This window comes from Diceros bicornis, chromosome 8 (genome assembly GCF_020826845.1).
Source record: "Diceros bicornis minor isolate mBicDic1 chromosome 8, mDicBic1.mat.cur, whole genome shotgun sequence".
NCBI classification, from domain to species: Eukaryota; Metazoa; Chordata; class Mammalia; order Perissodactyla; family Rhinocerotidae; genus Diceros; species Diceros bicornis.
Genome location: NC_080747.1, coordinates 76,670,387 through 76,684,505, shown reverse-complemented (window position 1 = coordinate 76,684,505; position 14,119 = coordinate 76,670,387). Strand labels below are relative to the sequence as shown.

The 14,119-nt window shown below is 39.5% G+C and overlaps 1 protein-coding gene and 1 pseudogene across 2 annotated transcripts in view; both read right to left on the bottom strand.

The window, feature by feature from the left end:
- Window positions 1–14,119, bottom strand: part of GRID2 (glutamate ionotropic receptor delta type subunit 2) — a 1,161,595-nt gene that overhangs the window by 527,801 nt on the left and 619,675 nt on the right. For both annotated transcript variants that reach the window (XM_058547512.1, XM_058547513.1), the window contains exon 6: window positions 13,338–13,499. In XM_058547512.1, the coding sequence (XP_058403495.1) occupies window positions 13,338–13,499 (162 nt within the window). The remainder of the gene's footprint in view (window positions 1–13,337; window positions 13,500–14,119) is intronic.
- On the bottom strand, window positions 7,062–11,892 carry LOC131409849 (DNA replication licensing factor MCM4-like; annotated as a pseudogene).

Sequence of the window (14,119 nt, the reverse complement as noted above, 5' to 3'; positions counted from 1 at the left end):
CAGAAGCCCTTACCAGCATGTCCCAGGCTAAAGAATCATTGCAGTAAACAAACTCAGAATCTATGCATTAATGGCTTATGGCTCCCCAGAAAAGGTGACGGAGCTTTGCACTTTCTAGGGTAAAAATGAAAGTATTTCCTGTTGTGTGTGGTAAACCTACAAAACCCTCCTTGGAGACAGAATGTGCATGTCCAATGCGGGAAAAAAGGACTTGAGGATCCATGCCACACGCCCCATAATCTCTTTCCTTTGTCTGTGCCCTTGTTTGCCTCTATCTTTGATGCGGGTAAATTATCCTATTCTTGCAAGTCAATTTGATCTTGTAGGTTCGCTCAGTACTAATATGTCAAAGAATCCAATTATAACTTAAGATTTTAAAGACTGGGGTAAGTACAGTGGATCTTATTATCGTTAATCTCCATATCGCAAATACTATAGGAGTTTGACTGACAATATATCTTCTATTACTACACATAAATTCAAACTACTGGTATTCAGAAATCTTTTTATAAGAGCTTTTCTTATCCTCAATCACACATCTCCCTCTATAGTATCTCCTAATTATATCAGAATTTCAATTTCTGTCTTAGTACTTTATTTCTAGGAAAAAGAGAAAACATATTATATATCAATATGATTTCTACATTGCAAAAATGCTATATTCCTGAAATTTTTAAACTTTTGAACACCAGACTGCCTGGCAGTATATTATTGTTATTCCCAATCAATACCCATACGGCCACTCTGGGACAATGTCTTTGTTCCTAGCTGGTACCTGGTACTGAGCAACTTAGCCCACTTACATTGCACATGATACAAAAAACCACAAACCAGGGCACATGCATTTAGTTTACTGTGGCCTCTACTTATCTTGTTCATCTTTTTGACTTTGCAATTTATCTTCCTTATGTTATATTCTTAATGAGCTGTTAGCATGTATAATCAGTTAAATCTTCCCTCACAAAGATATAAGGGATGCTTGAGAAGTCAGTATTTCAAGCAAATAAACCCTTTAACTGCAGCCCCTTGTTATCTAACCCAGACTTAACCTCTCTGATTTTGATTGCCTAAGACCATTCTCATGCTTTTGAGGTTTTTCTTTTTTTTCCATCTATCCTCAGATCAACCTTGAAAACAGAGCCTTGGTAAAAATGTGTGCCGGCCAGGTGGTAATGAGCAGTCATTATCTTTGTGCATGCAAAGTTGTGTTTTATATCTCTTGGTAATTCAGCAGATTCTAGACAAGATAAGCTAATGGGACATCGATAGTATGAATAACACATACAAGTAATTTCTAAGTGTCCTTTAAAAATTGACAGCAAAAATTGCTGCCAGAGTAAATCTTTTTAAAAATACCAAGTAAAATTGATTTGGATTTCATCCTTCCTACTCTATATAGGAATACCAATGGGCATCAAATATAGAAAGTAGAAGAGAAGAAAAATAAGAGTAGAATCAAAGGTTAGGAATAATTTACCACTAGATAATCAGTTTCTGAAAAGGCAAAAGTTTGTTGTTCCCCTATGGTTAGGATAAATTGGAAAAAAAGAAGAACGAAATATTTGCTAAGAATTTATTTCACTCTGCTTATGAGGCTGAAGGATTCCTTCCCATGCTTGAAGTGCGAAGTAACTTAGAGATACTTTTGGAGGATCATATGGAACATCAAATATTTATGACACTCGTCTCATTTCCTTATACATATTCTTAGGTTCCTTGCAACCTGCAGACATGCTTGGTAACCAAGGACACCTTGTTAAATAAACATGAGCCCAGCAAGGCAGTGAGCAGCATGTCCTGGTGCCTTCACGTTTCATAAGTTAATTTCAGAGAGAAAAATCCCTAACAGAAGGAAAATGTTACATTTTTTTCCCAGAAAAGAAATATAATGGGTTGAACAACACTAGGATACAAGATTCAAAAACAAAAATAAAAACAAAAGCTTACTTTATGTGAAATGTTTATGAAATTTTGAGTTGCCATATAACGTGTATAAATATATACATGTGCATATAGATATACACATATATACTCAAATATCCATTCAAAATAGAGATTGGAAGCAAACTGAGAAGGAAATAGGATGTTACCAGCATTTTGATCATACTAGCTACATCTTAGAGAAGAAGAAATCAAAGCCCAGACAACCAGTTATTTGAACTGAAACTTCCATATTTTTCTTCATAGTTTTTCTTCTAGACTATGTAAACTGTGTCCAAAATAACATAAGTACGTCATTGTGGATTGCTCAAAAAATGTATGTTGTTGAACTGAATTAAATTAAAATTAACACCATTTTATACACTTTATGATTCAAATGTCCTGAAGCTGAAGAGTCCACAAGAGGACTATTCCAAGGTTATAGATTGCATTTTTTTTTTTTTTTGGTGGGGAAGATTAGCCCTGAGCTAACATTCGTGCCAATCCTCCTCTATTTTACATGTGGGTCGCCACCTCAGCATGGCTGACAAGTGGTGTATGTCCATGCCTGGGATCTGAACCCACGAACCCAGGCAGTCGAAGCGGAGCACGCCGAACTTAACCACTATGCCACCGCCCCCTAGGCTGCATTTTTAAAGCTCTTGTGGCAAAAGTTTATTTCCACACATAAAAGGCTATCGTATATTCCGTATCAATACTGTTTCTGGTAAGTCAGATTATGTTTTCCTAAATTCTCTCACTCTCCTTCAGGTTTATAAATTCTAAATAGTACATAGTGCTTTACACAAAAAGCAAAGTAACATGTTTCCATTCCTCTAAGTATACAAGTTAAAAAAAACAACAACAACAACAAACCCCCAACTTATTAGAGTTATTTTTGACCAAGCCAGAAACCTAGAATCACCATTTTCTTCTTCTCCACACATCGTTAAGTCACCAAATCTTATTTCAATCACCTAAATATCTCTCAAAGACATCTACTTCTATCCATCCCCATGACTCACACCATTGCCCAGGCTTCCCCTGCACTGGAGCATCAGCCTCTTAATTGGTATTTTCTCATCCAGTCTGTCCTGGTCCAATAGCAGCTGGAGAATAGATTCTCCACTTGGCAGCCACAGAGTAATCTGATTTAAATACCTGTTTAAAATACTTCAGTGACTTAAACTCACCCCTCGAATAAAGTTTAGGAACTTGAACATGGTTTACAAAACCCGTCATGATCTTTCCCCTGTCTACCTCTTTTGGCTAATTAGGAACTATGTCCCTATTCTTCTTTATTCCAGCCACGCTGGTCTTATTTCAGAGGATTAAATGTGCCAAACTCTCTTTCCTCCAAGCCCGCTAACATTCTACTGCCCTCGCACGTTCTGCTTTCCACATGCCTGCAATACTCTTCTCTTTCTTTTCCTGGCTAATGCCACTCATCTTAAATGTTTCCACTTATCTGTCACTCTTATGCCTATGTAGGTCCTCCAGTCACATATTTCCAGAACAGTTGGTGTTTTTTTTGCAGAAGTGATCACACTTGTAATTATTTCTGATATTTCTATTTTCCTTCCTTATTCTGTGATCTCACAGTACAGCATATGGTAGTATTCAATAAATATTTGTTGAGTGAATACATTACCACATAAGATTTAAAGTAATTTCAGTATTTTTGCCATTCCACTCTTAGATAGCAACATGTATCAAGATACCTCTTTTAGATATAATATGTATCAACATGTACCAGTATGAGAAAATGTATTGGTACTAAAAGATTTGAGATACTGCCACAAATGTTGATATACTCTATTTTTCCACATTCAGTATTGAAAATAATTACCACAAAGGATTTAGCAGAAATTGATCAATTAAGCCAATGTGGATGTATTTGATATAAGGATCTATCAAATCTTGATTGGCTTACTCTTGTAGAACACATAGAAAGTGTCAGTGCTTTTATATGAGTATTTTGAGTGTCATATTTTTCTTAGTTTTTTTGATTAAACAAAAGATATAAGCATATTCTTTCTAAAACTCAGCTCTGATTTTGTCATACCCATGCTCAAAAATTATTTAGGGTCTTTCATTTACCTGCAAAATAAATTCTCAATCTCTTTCCAGTCCAAATTATTCCCTCCATGTGTTCTGTGCACTCTGGTAAATTAATCAATCTTTGTTTTTGTCCATATGATTTATTCCAATAGATATGTCAGCTAGAGTGCTCCCACTACCTGAAATATCCTCTTCTCCATAGCTTTACATATCTCAAACCTGTTAATTTTCAAGATTCCATTAGGAGGCTATCAGTTCCTTGCAAATTTTTCTAAACTATAGTCTCCATTTGGGGTCATGTTCCCCAGGACACAGCTCTGAAATGGAGATTTGCTTGTGTGCAGGAGGGTTACTTGAAGTGCTCCTGAGGAAAGCACCTACAAGGGAGTGAGAGAAGCAGAACTGGACAGAGGGCGAGGTGAAGCCGCCATGCAAATGCAGCAGGTGCTCAGGTGATCCCATGGGCCTGTCTGTATTACAACAGCTCCTCGGGGTTGTCCCAAATGGGACTCAGACCTTGCTAGTTCTGCAATGGCCAGTCTCTGGGTGCATGCTCTTCCAGAAAGGGAGTGGAGCAGCTCCCTTCTGCCCAAGGCAGTTCCTGGACAGAGGCTCAGCTGTGCGCCCTCCAGAGAAGGAGTGCCTCAAGCCGTGAAGAGGGGATGTGAGTGTGTACCACGGAACACCACACTCTTCCCTAAGGTTCCACAGAACCCTATTTTTACCACATTTGGGGCCTTTTGTTTGTCTCTCACCTTAGGCTATAGCTTTTTGTATACTTAGCCAATATTCACTACTAGGCTCTAAATTCCTTTTTGGGCAATCACATAAAAGAGTATGAATAATACATTTCACAATATAGGAATTTGGTAAATAACTATTAAAAGAGTGATGAAAACATTGAACAAAGTGTACTCCTGGAAACCGTTTCAGTATTAACTAAGAAAAAACAGAAAATGATTGCCGTTTAATCATAGCACAAGTCTGTAAATAAAAATAGGCTGCCCATGTTGCATGGGTGTAATAGTATTCCACAGTCTGTAAGAAAGACAGTTGATCTGTACAGATTACACTGACTTCTAAACGTTTCAGGAAAGTGGTTTTCAAATTGTGGTTCTGAGCACCGGTTGTGGTGGGAGTCCACCTGTGCAGAGCCCCTCCCACTCTTCCAGAGCAGTTCAGCTTTTATTTCTTTCACTTATTTAGTTAAAAAGATTTGAAAGCTTGCTCTAGGGTATATAACATCAATAAATTTAAATTATACTATATGAAAACTCCTTACCAAAACATCTATTACAATTAAATGTAGCTTCTCAAAATAAACTAAAGAATGTGTATGTGTGCAAATAAACTTTGCTACAAGAGCTTTCAAAAATGCAGTCTATGCCTTTGGAACAGTCCTTTTGCAGAACCATCAATGTACACTCAGACTTCAAGGCATTTGAAAAGCCATATTAACACCAAGATATTGTTTATATAATGTTAACACATGGTGCTTATACCCTTGATCTCTTGGTGTGTGTGTTTGCTTTAGCCACACAGTTTTGACAACAGTGAATACAAACTGCTGCCATGAACAATAAAAAGGGTAAATGGTGTAGTACACAGAACACAGAACTGAAAGCCAGAACACTTGGCATTTAAAACTACTTTGCTGTGTGTAACCAATCTTTAAAAGGTCATTTAATTTTTCTGAGGCTCAGTTTTCTCCACCTTAAAATTGGGGAAAATAGGTTAAATTAACTTTATTTTACCTTGCTACTCTAAAATTGTCCAAGTTAACTAATAAATTAAAAAATTTTAAGTACAAAAAATAGCAAAACAAAAATGAAAGGATACTTTCTTTACACAATTTCAGAAAATATCTTTTCAAATAATACCTTTGATATAGTTAATAGCAAAACATTTGTGGCATTTTTATTAAACCAAGATACTGTATATCACCAAAATTATACAAGTTTGGAAGTGGAAGCTAAAGCAGTTAGCCAAGGAAAGTTTTATTTTATTATTTTTAAAATTCTATCATTTATTTAGGAAAAAGTTTTATATGGGAGGATAAAGTGGCAGAAGTTAGCCTAGAACCCAATCATTTCCAACCACTCATTTCTGTTATCTTATAGTAGCCATGAGAACAAGCCTCTATAGGAAGTGCAGTTGAGTGTTATAACAGGGAAGGAAGCTCTGGCCAAGTCTCATCTCACATTACAAAAACCCCAAGCATATGGATGACAGCTGCTAGAAAGTCTAGCACAAAAACTATGACCCAGACTGCCATTTTCAAAAAAGACTGACCTCCTGCTATCTGTGTATACATACAGATTAAAAGCACTGGTGCTAAAAAAGGCATTTCAAGATAATCTCTACTGTCTGTGTTGTAATTTGGCACAATATTTTTTTACTTAAAATGTTAAAAAAAAATGAAAACACACACTTTACTAAGGAAATTGAACTGAAGTTAGAAAAATTTTATGGAGCCAAATAATGATTTTAAGCATCTATTTCCAAAGAACACAAAAACACTAATTTGAAAAGATATCTGCACCCCTATGTTCATTGCAGCATTATTCCCAATAGCCAAGACTTGGAAACAGCCTAAGTGTCCATCAATGGATGAAAGGAAAAAGAAGATGCGGTGTATATATATACAATGGAATACTACTCAGCTGTAAAAAAAGATGAAATCTTGCCATTTGCGACAATATGGATGGACCTTGAGGATATTATGCTAAGCGAAATAAGTCAGACAGAGAAAGGCAAATACTGCATAATTTCACTCATACATGGAAGATAAAACAACAACAGCAAACAAACACATAGATAAGGAGAACATATTGGTGGTTACCAGAGGGGAAGAGATGAGGGGAGGGTGAAAGGGGTAAAAGAGCACATGTGTACAGAGATGGATGGCGACTAGACTTTTAATGGTGGACATGATGTAGTGTATACAGAAGTCAAAACATAATGATGTACACCTGAAATTTATATAATATTATAAACCAGTGTGACCTCAATTAAAAAAAAAAGGGAACCTATTTCTATTGATGGCAGCGGTGGCAGCTGATTGGCCATATGCTGCACATTCATGGAAGCAAGTAAGTGCAACACCCAAGGGCAGATGAGCAGAACACACAGCATTGCTCAAGACCTTCAGAGCAAGCGAACAGTTTTCCAGTCACTGTGAAAAAGTCATCATCAGCCAAGGCACGCAGTGCTTCTCCAAACATATTGGTAATTGCTATGGCAGATTGCCCCAGAATTTCTTCAAAAAGTTGCCGGTATTTTAGAGCAGTGTTTGGCCCTTAGATAAAATAAGTCTTTTCAATGCTTCAGCTAATTCTTCTTTCTGTTTAGGAGAGGTGGCACTCACTCCTGTAGTAAGAATAGATATGTCCACAATGCCAGTCCAGGGGCAGTTGCAGACTGCTGGGGAGTCTCTCGATAGCGGCGTTCTGCCTCTTCGACATCAATTGCTTCAACTTTGATTGAAAATCACACTTTAGCATGGGCTTCTACTAAGTCAATTAATGATTCCAGCTGTCGAGGGTATGCAGAAACCATTCCTCGGCTACTACTGATCTTCCTCGTGTCTACGTAAGCCTCGATGAGAGCCTGGCTGGCTTCCTGCCTCAGCAAAAGGCGTGACTGTGCCGTGAGCATAAGCAACGTAGTCCTCCAGCACTGCCACGACCACGAACTCCTCCTCCACCTGCTCTTCGCTCAGGTAGCACAGAGCCACGAGGTGGCGAGTCAGGCGCCTGTCATAGGCTTCATCCTGAGGGTCCAGCAGGAGGAAGATCAAATCAAACCTTGATAATAACCTGTGAAGTAGCTGGATAATTTCACTAGTCGTTTTTTTAGGATTCTGTTGAGACTCAATAGGATTTGCTGCTGCCAGGATACAAGTGCGTGCATTGAGCTGACAAATAATGCCGGCTTTTGCAATGGAGAGAGTTAGCTGTTCCATGACTGCGTGCAATACTAATCTTGTACTTTCACTCATCTTCTCAAACTTATCACAGCAGATGCCACTGTCACTCAGCACAAGGGAACGGGTCTGCAGGACCAGCTGCCTCATCTCGGGGTCTTTCACTATATATGCTGTTAGGTCGACTGCACTGGATCCTTTCCCAGACGTGTACTGGTCCCACGGGACCAGGCTGTACACAGACTGCAGCTGCTGGGACTTGCTGGTCCCAGCGTCACTGCACAGCAGGATGTTGATCTCTGCATGAAGTCTGGCCCTTCCTGTGTGACTAAAATCCTTCCTTGGTCCATGGAAGAGCTGCTGCAAGATTCCCTTTTGAAAATCTTCATGTTCTTACATGCTTGGAGCCAAGTCTGAAGCAAGTCTCTCATAAATGTCTGGTTTTCTGGAAGTTTCCTTAAGCAATTCCAAATGCTTCTCTGAAAAAAAGTTTCTGTTCTGCTTCTTCATGCAGATGTTTAGCATCCATTTTCTGAAAATGAATGACATCAATGTGGATTTTGTAGACAGACTTCTCATTACTCACTCTTGGATTAACAAATGGAAACAGCTCGATCGATCGATGCCTGTAACCTTCACTCCAGCCCCAGGTTACACCTTGTGAACAAGATCATTGTGAGCAAAAAGGATAAGTGTGAGGCAGCTGCCCTGCAGGCATGTTTTCAGGAGACTCGGTTGAGGGTCAGTGCCATGCTGTGGGCGGTGAGGCAACACTCACACACGCCGGCTCAGTGATCTGGCCGTGGTCCATCTTCACCAGGGCAGTGTGGGCACACACCTGGCACTGCAAGAGGGCCTTCTGCGTCTCCTGAATCAGCTAGGATGTCCTGATCACCATGCCGCTGATGGTGATGAGCTGGTCAACATCTTCTGGCTTCAGGTTTCTCATATTCTTAGTCTTCAACACACTGAATGCTCCTACTTGAATCTGATGTTCTAAGATTGAGTCACGGTAATTGTCAAAGAAGATCTCATTGCAGCCATGTTAAAAGTCAGAATAACTTCCTGTGGGCAGCAGATGAGCTATCTCTACAGATTTTGGTCAAATAATTTTATGTATTCACAGTTCACATCTTAAAATGGCTCCCCAATAATATTAATCTCCCCAAGTCATTGCATGTACAGAGGTTCAGCAATATCTATGGAAACATTTTCTTCTTCTTTAGCCACAGGGTCAATAAAATGCTGAAGAAATATCTGAAAATTTTCTTTGCATGTTGCCATATTTACATCTGTTCCTCAAATCACAAGTTTTTGGCCTAGAGACTGCTCACTGGCCACTATGTCCTCTGTTGTTGGCCCTTACTGCAAATTCACCTGCAGAACCTTCTTTGCAGACCCCAGGTCAGGCCTCTGCCTCATGGGTGTGCCCCCAACACCACTGCTTGGAGTTCTCTCTACCCAAGAGCTGGGAGTGCCATGTGTCAATAGTGAACTAACATCAAAATTAAGAGGAAGAGCGGGGCCGGACCTGTGGCGTACTGGTTAAGTGCGCGCGCTCCACTGCTGGCGGCCCGGGTTCGGATCCCGGGCGCACACCGACATACCGCTTGTCAGGCCATGTTGTGGTGGTGTCCCACATAAAGTGGAGGAAGATCGGCACGGATGTTAGCTCAGGGCCAGTCTTCCTCAGCAAAAAGAGAAGGATTGGCACGGATGTTAGCTCAGGGCTGATCTCCCTCACCAAAAAAAAAAAAATTTAGAGGAAGAGTTGAAGAATGCATCAGAGGAGAGCTGGAAAATAAGGTGTCCTGTGTGGCAGGGTTCTGCAGGTCCCCTCCAGGCCAGGTTGGTATGGGCTGCAGCTCTCCTGTAGAGGCAGAATCCTCACCTCTACATCTCTGAGATGCAGGAGACCTGGCATCCTCACTTGGAACAAGGAAAGGAGGTACCTCTGAAGGTCACGGGGCTCCGGGGTGCACCTGGTAGGTAGTGTTCCCAGACAGCCCCAAGAAAAGTTTTTAAAAATTTTAGATAGACATAATATTAGAATTAGGTGATATTAATTTTATTTGAAGATGATATCAATGTTTACTTGAAAAACACGAGAAAAAATTACAAAGAAAGAAGTGAGAATCAGGAGTTAAGATTCAAAAGTCCATCAGGTCAGTCACAAAACATATCAGACCTCAATAACTTCCTTATCAGATATCAATAACTTCCTTCCTTCCTGTACCTACAATAACTAGTTGGAAAGTATAATGGAAACATATCCTATTCATGATAGTGTGCACAGACACATACACTCAAAACCCTATAAAATTTTAGGAATAAATACAATGAAAATATGTATGCAGAACACTATAAATCTTACTGAATGCTATAAAAAGATGACTATATGGATAGATATCATGTTCATAGATGGCTAGACTCTATATTTTAAAAATTATAATTCCCTCAGAAGTAATCTATAAAATTCATATAAATAACAATGGCTTGGGGGAGGCTGATAATATCTGAGAGAAATCAATATTCGAGAATTAACCTCTAATTTTTGAAAAAAGAAGAGAAATGTAGAGGCACCTATTGTATTAATTCATGAAGTAAATTATAAAGCTGCAAAATAAGAGTGCCCTGGGAACCGCCACCTCCCCTTCACTGGACAGTTAGAGTACTTATGTCAACTGCATTGCTGTTTAATCTTTTGTCTCATCCCCCTAACACGAATATAAATTAATTAAAGGGAAGACATTCATTCTTTTACTTCTTTGTCTCCTTGCAGCAGCACGCAGGCTTTGTAAAGTGTATATAGCATGCCCTTAACACAGGCGTGCAGTGGTTATTTGAATGTAATTAAGAATTTTATCACTAGAATATTCCCACTGTAATAGAGTCTGACCTCATTTGTGATGTCCGGCTGCTGACTTCCTTTTCAGCTTTGCCCTCCCTTTCCCATTTGGCTCCATATCTGGACAGGCTGATTAAGAAAGCCCCTCCTGCACCTCCTTCTTTGACACCCTGGGAAATTTAAGCCTCACAGATCTCCAGGCCCACCCCGTAGCCACGACAAAGGCCCAGCCCACTCCCTCTGCTGGGCCCAAGCCAGCCTGGACCTGCTCGGACTCTCCCCAGGAGACCCTGTGTGAGTGGTGAACTTGCTCTCAAATTCTCTTGGTGTGTGGAGCATCATTAGCTGTGACATTCAAACGGGGTGACCAAGACCCTCAAATGAGGCAAAATAACATGACTGGAAAAAAATAACTCCATTTTTAGGTCAATTTGAAATGCGAGACAAAAAATAACAAAATTGAACATTTGCAATCATATATATTATCCACACAGTGTCTAGATACATAAAATGGATATATTTCTTTAAAAAGTGCCACTGGGGGGCCAGCCAGGTGGCGCAAGTGGTTAAGTGCACGTGCTCTGCTGTGGTGGCCCGGGTTCCGGGTTGGGATCCGGGGGCGCACTGACGCACCACTTGTCAGGCCATGCTGTGGCGGCGTCCCATATAAAGTAAAGGAAGATGGGCACAGATGTTAGCCCAGGGCCAATCTTCCTCAGCAAAAAAAGAGGAGGATTGGCAGATGTTAGCTCAGGGCTGGTCTTCCTCACACACACAAAAAAAGAAAAGTGCCACCGGGTTGAAACTTTACAGGGACAAATATGCAAATATTCCCCCAAAATAAAATTTCATAGTTATTGTAGTAAATCATCGTTTTGATTATAAATTTTCTAACAGCAACATTTTACATATTGAATTGCTCCATGAGAAATACCTACATATTATGGTGTCTCTCTTTCCCTCCTACTGATACTCTCACTAAATTAGTGTCTCCTAAGCAACCTCCCAAACTATTATTCTGTCTTTGTGAGGCAGCTTCAGAAGGATGAATATATTCAGGTTCCTGCATTCTAGCCAAACCGTGAATTAATAAATTGGCACGATCAGAATCATGTTCAACAACCTCCCTTGGATTCATACCTGCCAACTCTCTGCATAGATAGAGCTGGGAGATTTTGGCAACCCCTTGAGTTTGGATTTGACTTATTCATTTTTCAGTTAATCTTTCTCTGCCAATACATTCAACACATTTAATTCTCAAGTACTTCTATTGATAAGAGCCTAAATTCTCATCAAAATGATTCTTTTGCAAAGAGGAAACAGGACCAAGAGAAAGATCTGGACTACTCTCCATTTGAAATATTTGTTTCCTCCACTTCTTGTTTTTGGTACATCTGTGTCATTTCTACTGTTAAATTTTTAGATTTTTCTCTAGCTTTTCTACATACATTCATATTTCATTTGACTAGCTATTTCTCTTTTTGTTTCAGGAAAGAAAGGCAAACATACGCAGCAAGAAAAAGGATGAGTAAAATAAAGAACATAAACTTCCAAACGGCTGTCTCCTTTGTGTAAAGGGTACAGGAGAAATTTGTTTTATTAATCATTTCATTTTAAATCCAAGAAGCTGTGTGAGACAAACGGAAAATGCCAGCAAGGATGACATGACAAAGAGGCTAATAAACTGCAGACTGCTTACACTGTTGAGAGGAGCTAAACAACATAAACTGCCTTCTGGGAATGGAACAGGTAGCTAAGCCAAAGCAGGTCACAACCAGGCTAAACGCCACAGTGACAGTGGAAAAGAATACTGCCATCAAGTATCCAAAAGAAGCTGAAAGCTGCAAAATATTAACAGTTTATGAATTATATCTTTATTGTAATATAAATAAAGATCATCACATCCAATGTCTTACCATGTATCATCTAATAGAAAAATAGCTAGGTCTACTGTTTATTTTTTTCAGCTGATGGTATAGGTTAAAGAAAAAAAAATAAGTTTTTGTACTTTGTGACAAGCACCAAATTAATTTGAGCATTTCTAACCCTAAGGATATAACCAAGGATATAAGGATATAACCAATTAAAAATATTTCAACCACTATATTTTTACTTGCATAAAATTCCCTCACAAATAAATATGGGCTCTCTGTCTTACATATCTATGTGACTTTTTCACCTTTTCTTTTTTTTTTTTTTACATCTATTGCCAATCCCCAAACCCCCCACATCCCCCCTGCCCAAAGCCCCAGTAGATAGTTGTACGTCACAGCTGCACGTCCTTCTAGTTGCTGTATGTGGGACACGGCCTTAGCATGGCCGGAGAAGCAGTGCCTCGGTGTGCGCCCGGGGTCCGAACCCAGGCCGCCAGTAGCGGAGCGCACGCACTTAACCGCTAAGCCACGGGGCTGGCCCACACCTTTTCTTTTTTAATATTTCATTTCTCCACTATACTGTTTTTTGCTTTGAATTGGCAGCAATATTGGTGAGGGAAAAAAATCCTTCTAAAAGATATCTCATCAAACAGTGATTTATTTTTCCTCTTTACGTGAACATTAGGAAGAGTGAACATTAGGAAGTTACCTTCCTGATGGTCTCCAGCATGGAACGCCCTCCCTGCCAGGGCTTGGAGCTCTTTCTGATACACGACAGACTGGCCATGCTGTGCCACTTGCGGTCCTCCAGCTTCTTATGAAAAGCGTTAGCAAGCAGAAGCACTGTGTCATATATGTAAAGGTTTGAAATCTGAAAAGACATTAGACGGTAGTCATTAGAATCATTGACGCCGACCATCAAGAATGAGAAGAAAATCGTCATCTGAGCTGCTTCTGTTCATGTCATAGATGGCTGGTTTACTGGGTTATCTATTAAGCAGAAGGGTTTTTTTTTTTCTTTCATTTCCCAGGCAATTTTGCCATTGAGAATGAAGTCTTGTCTGATTGTATGCCTCAATTTCTTTTTCAGCTTATTTAGGTGTGAAAGAAAAGATAAAAATGAGAAGTTTCAGCCGCAGCACGGCTGTTAGTGTCAGACCTTAGAAAATCACTGGCCCTTATTTCTTTCTGAGGAGGTAAGGATCTAAGGGCTTCAGAGTGGAAGGGCAAACTGAATAATACATTTCCGAATATGTCAAGTTTTTGCATTCTGGTTATTCAGATGGAGATATCAACTCAATCTTACATGGAAGATGAGTGTCAGAGGTGCAAAAAAGGAAGCAGCCATCTGTGTGTATGTACTCATGTGTCCATGGGGATTCAGTAATGAAAAAATGAGAGGAAACAGCATCATTCATAAAGATTACAATGATCAAGGATCTATACAAAATTATATAGGTACACACACACATCGCAATTCATTAACATGGC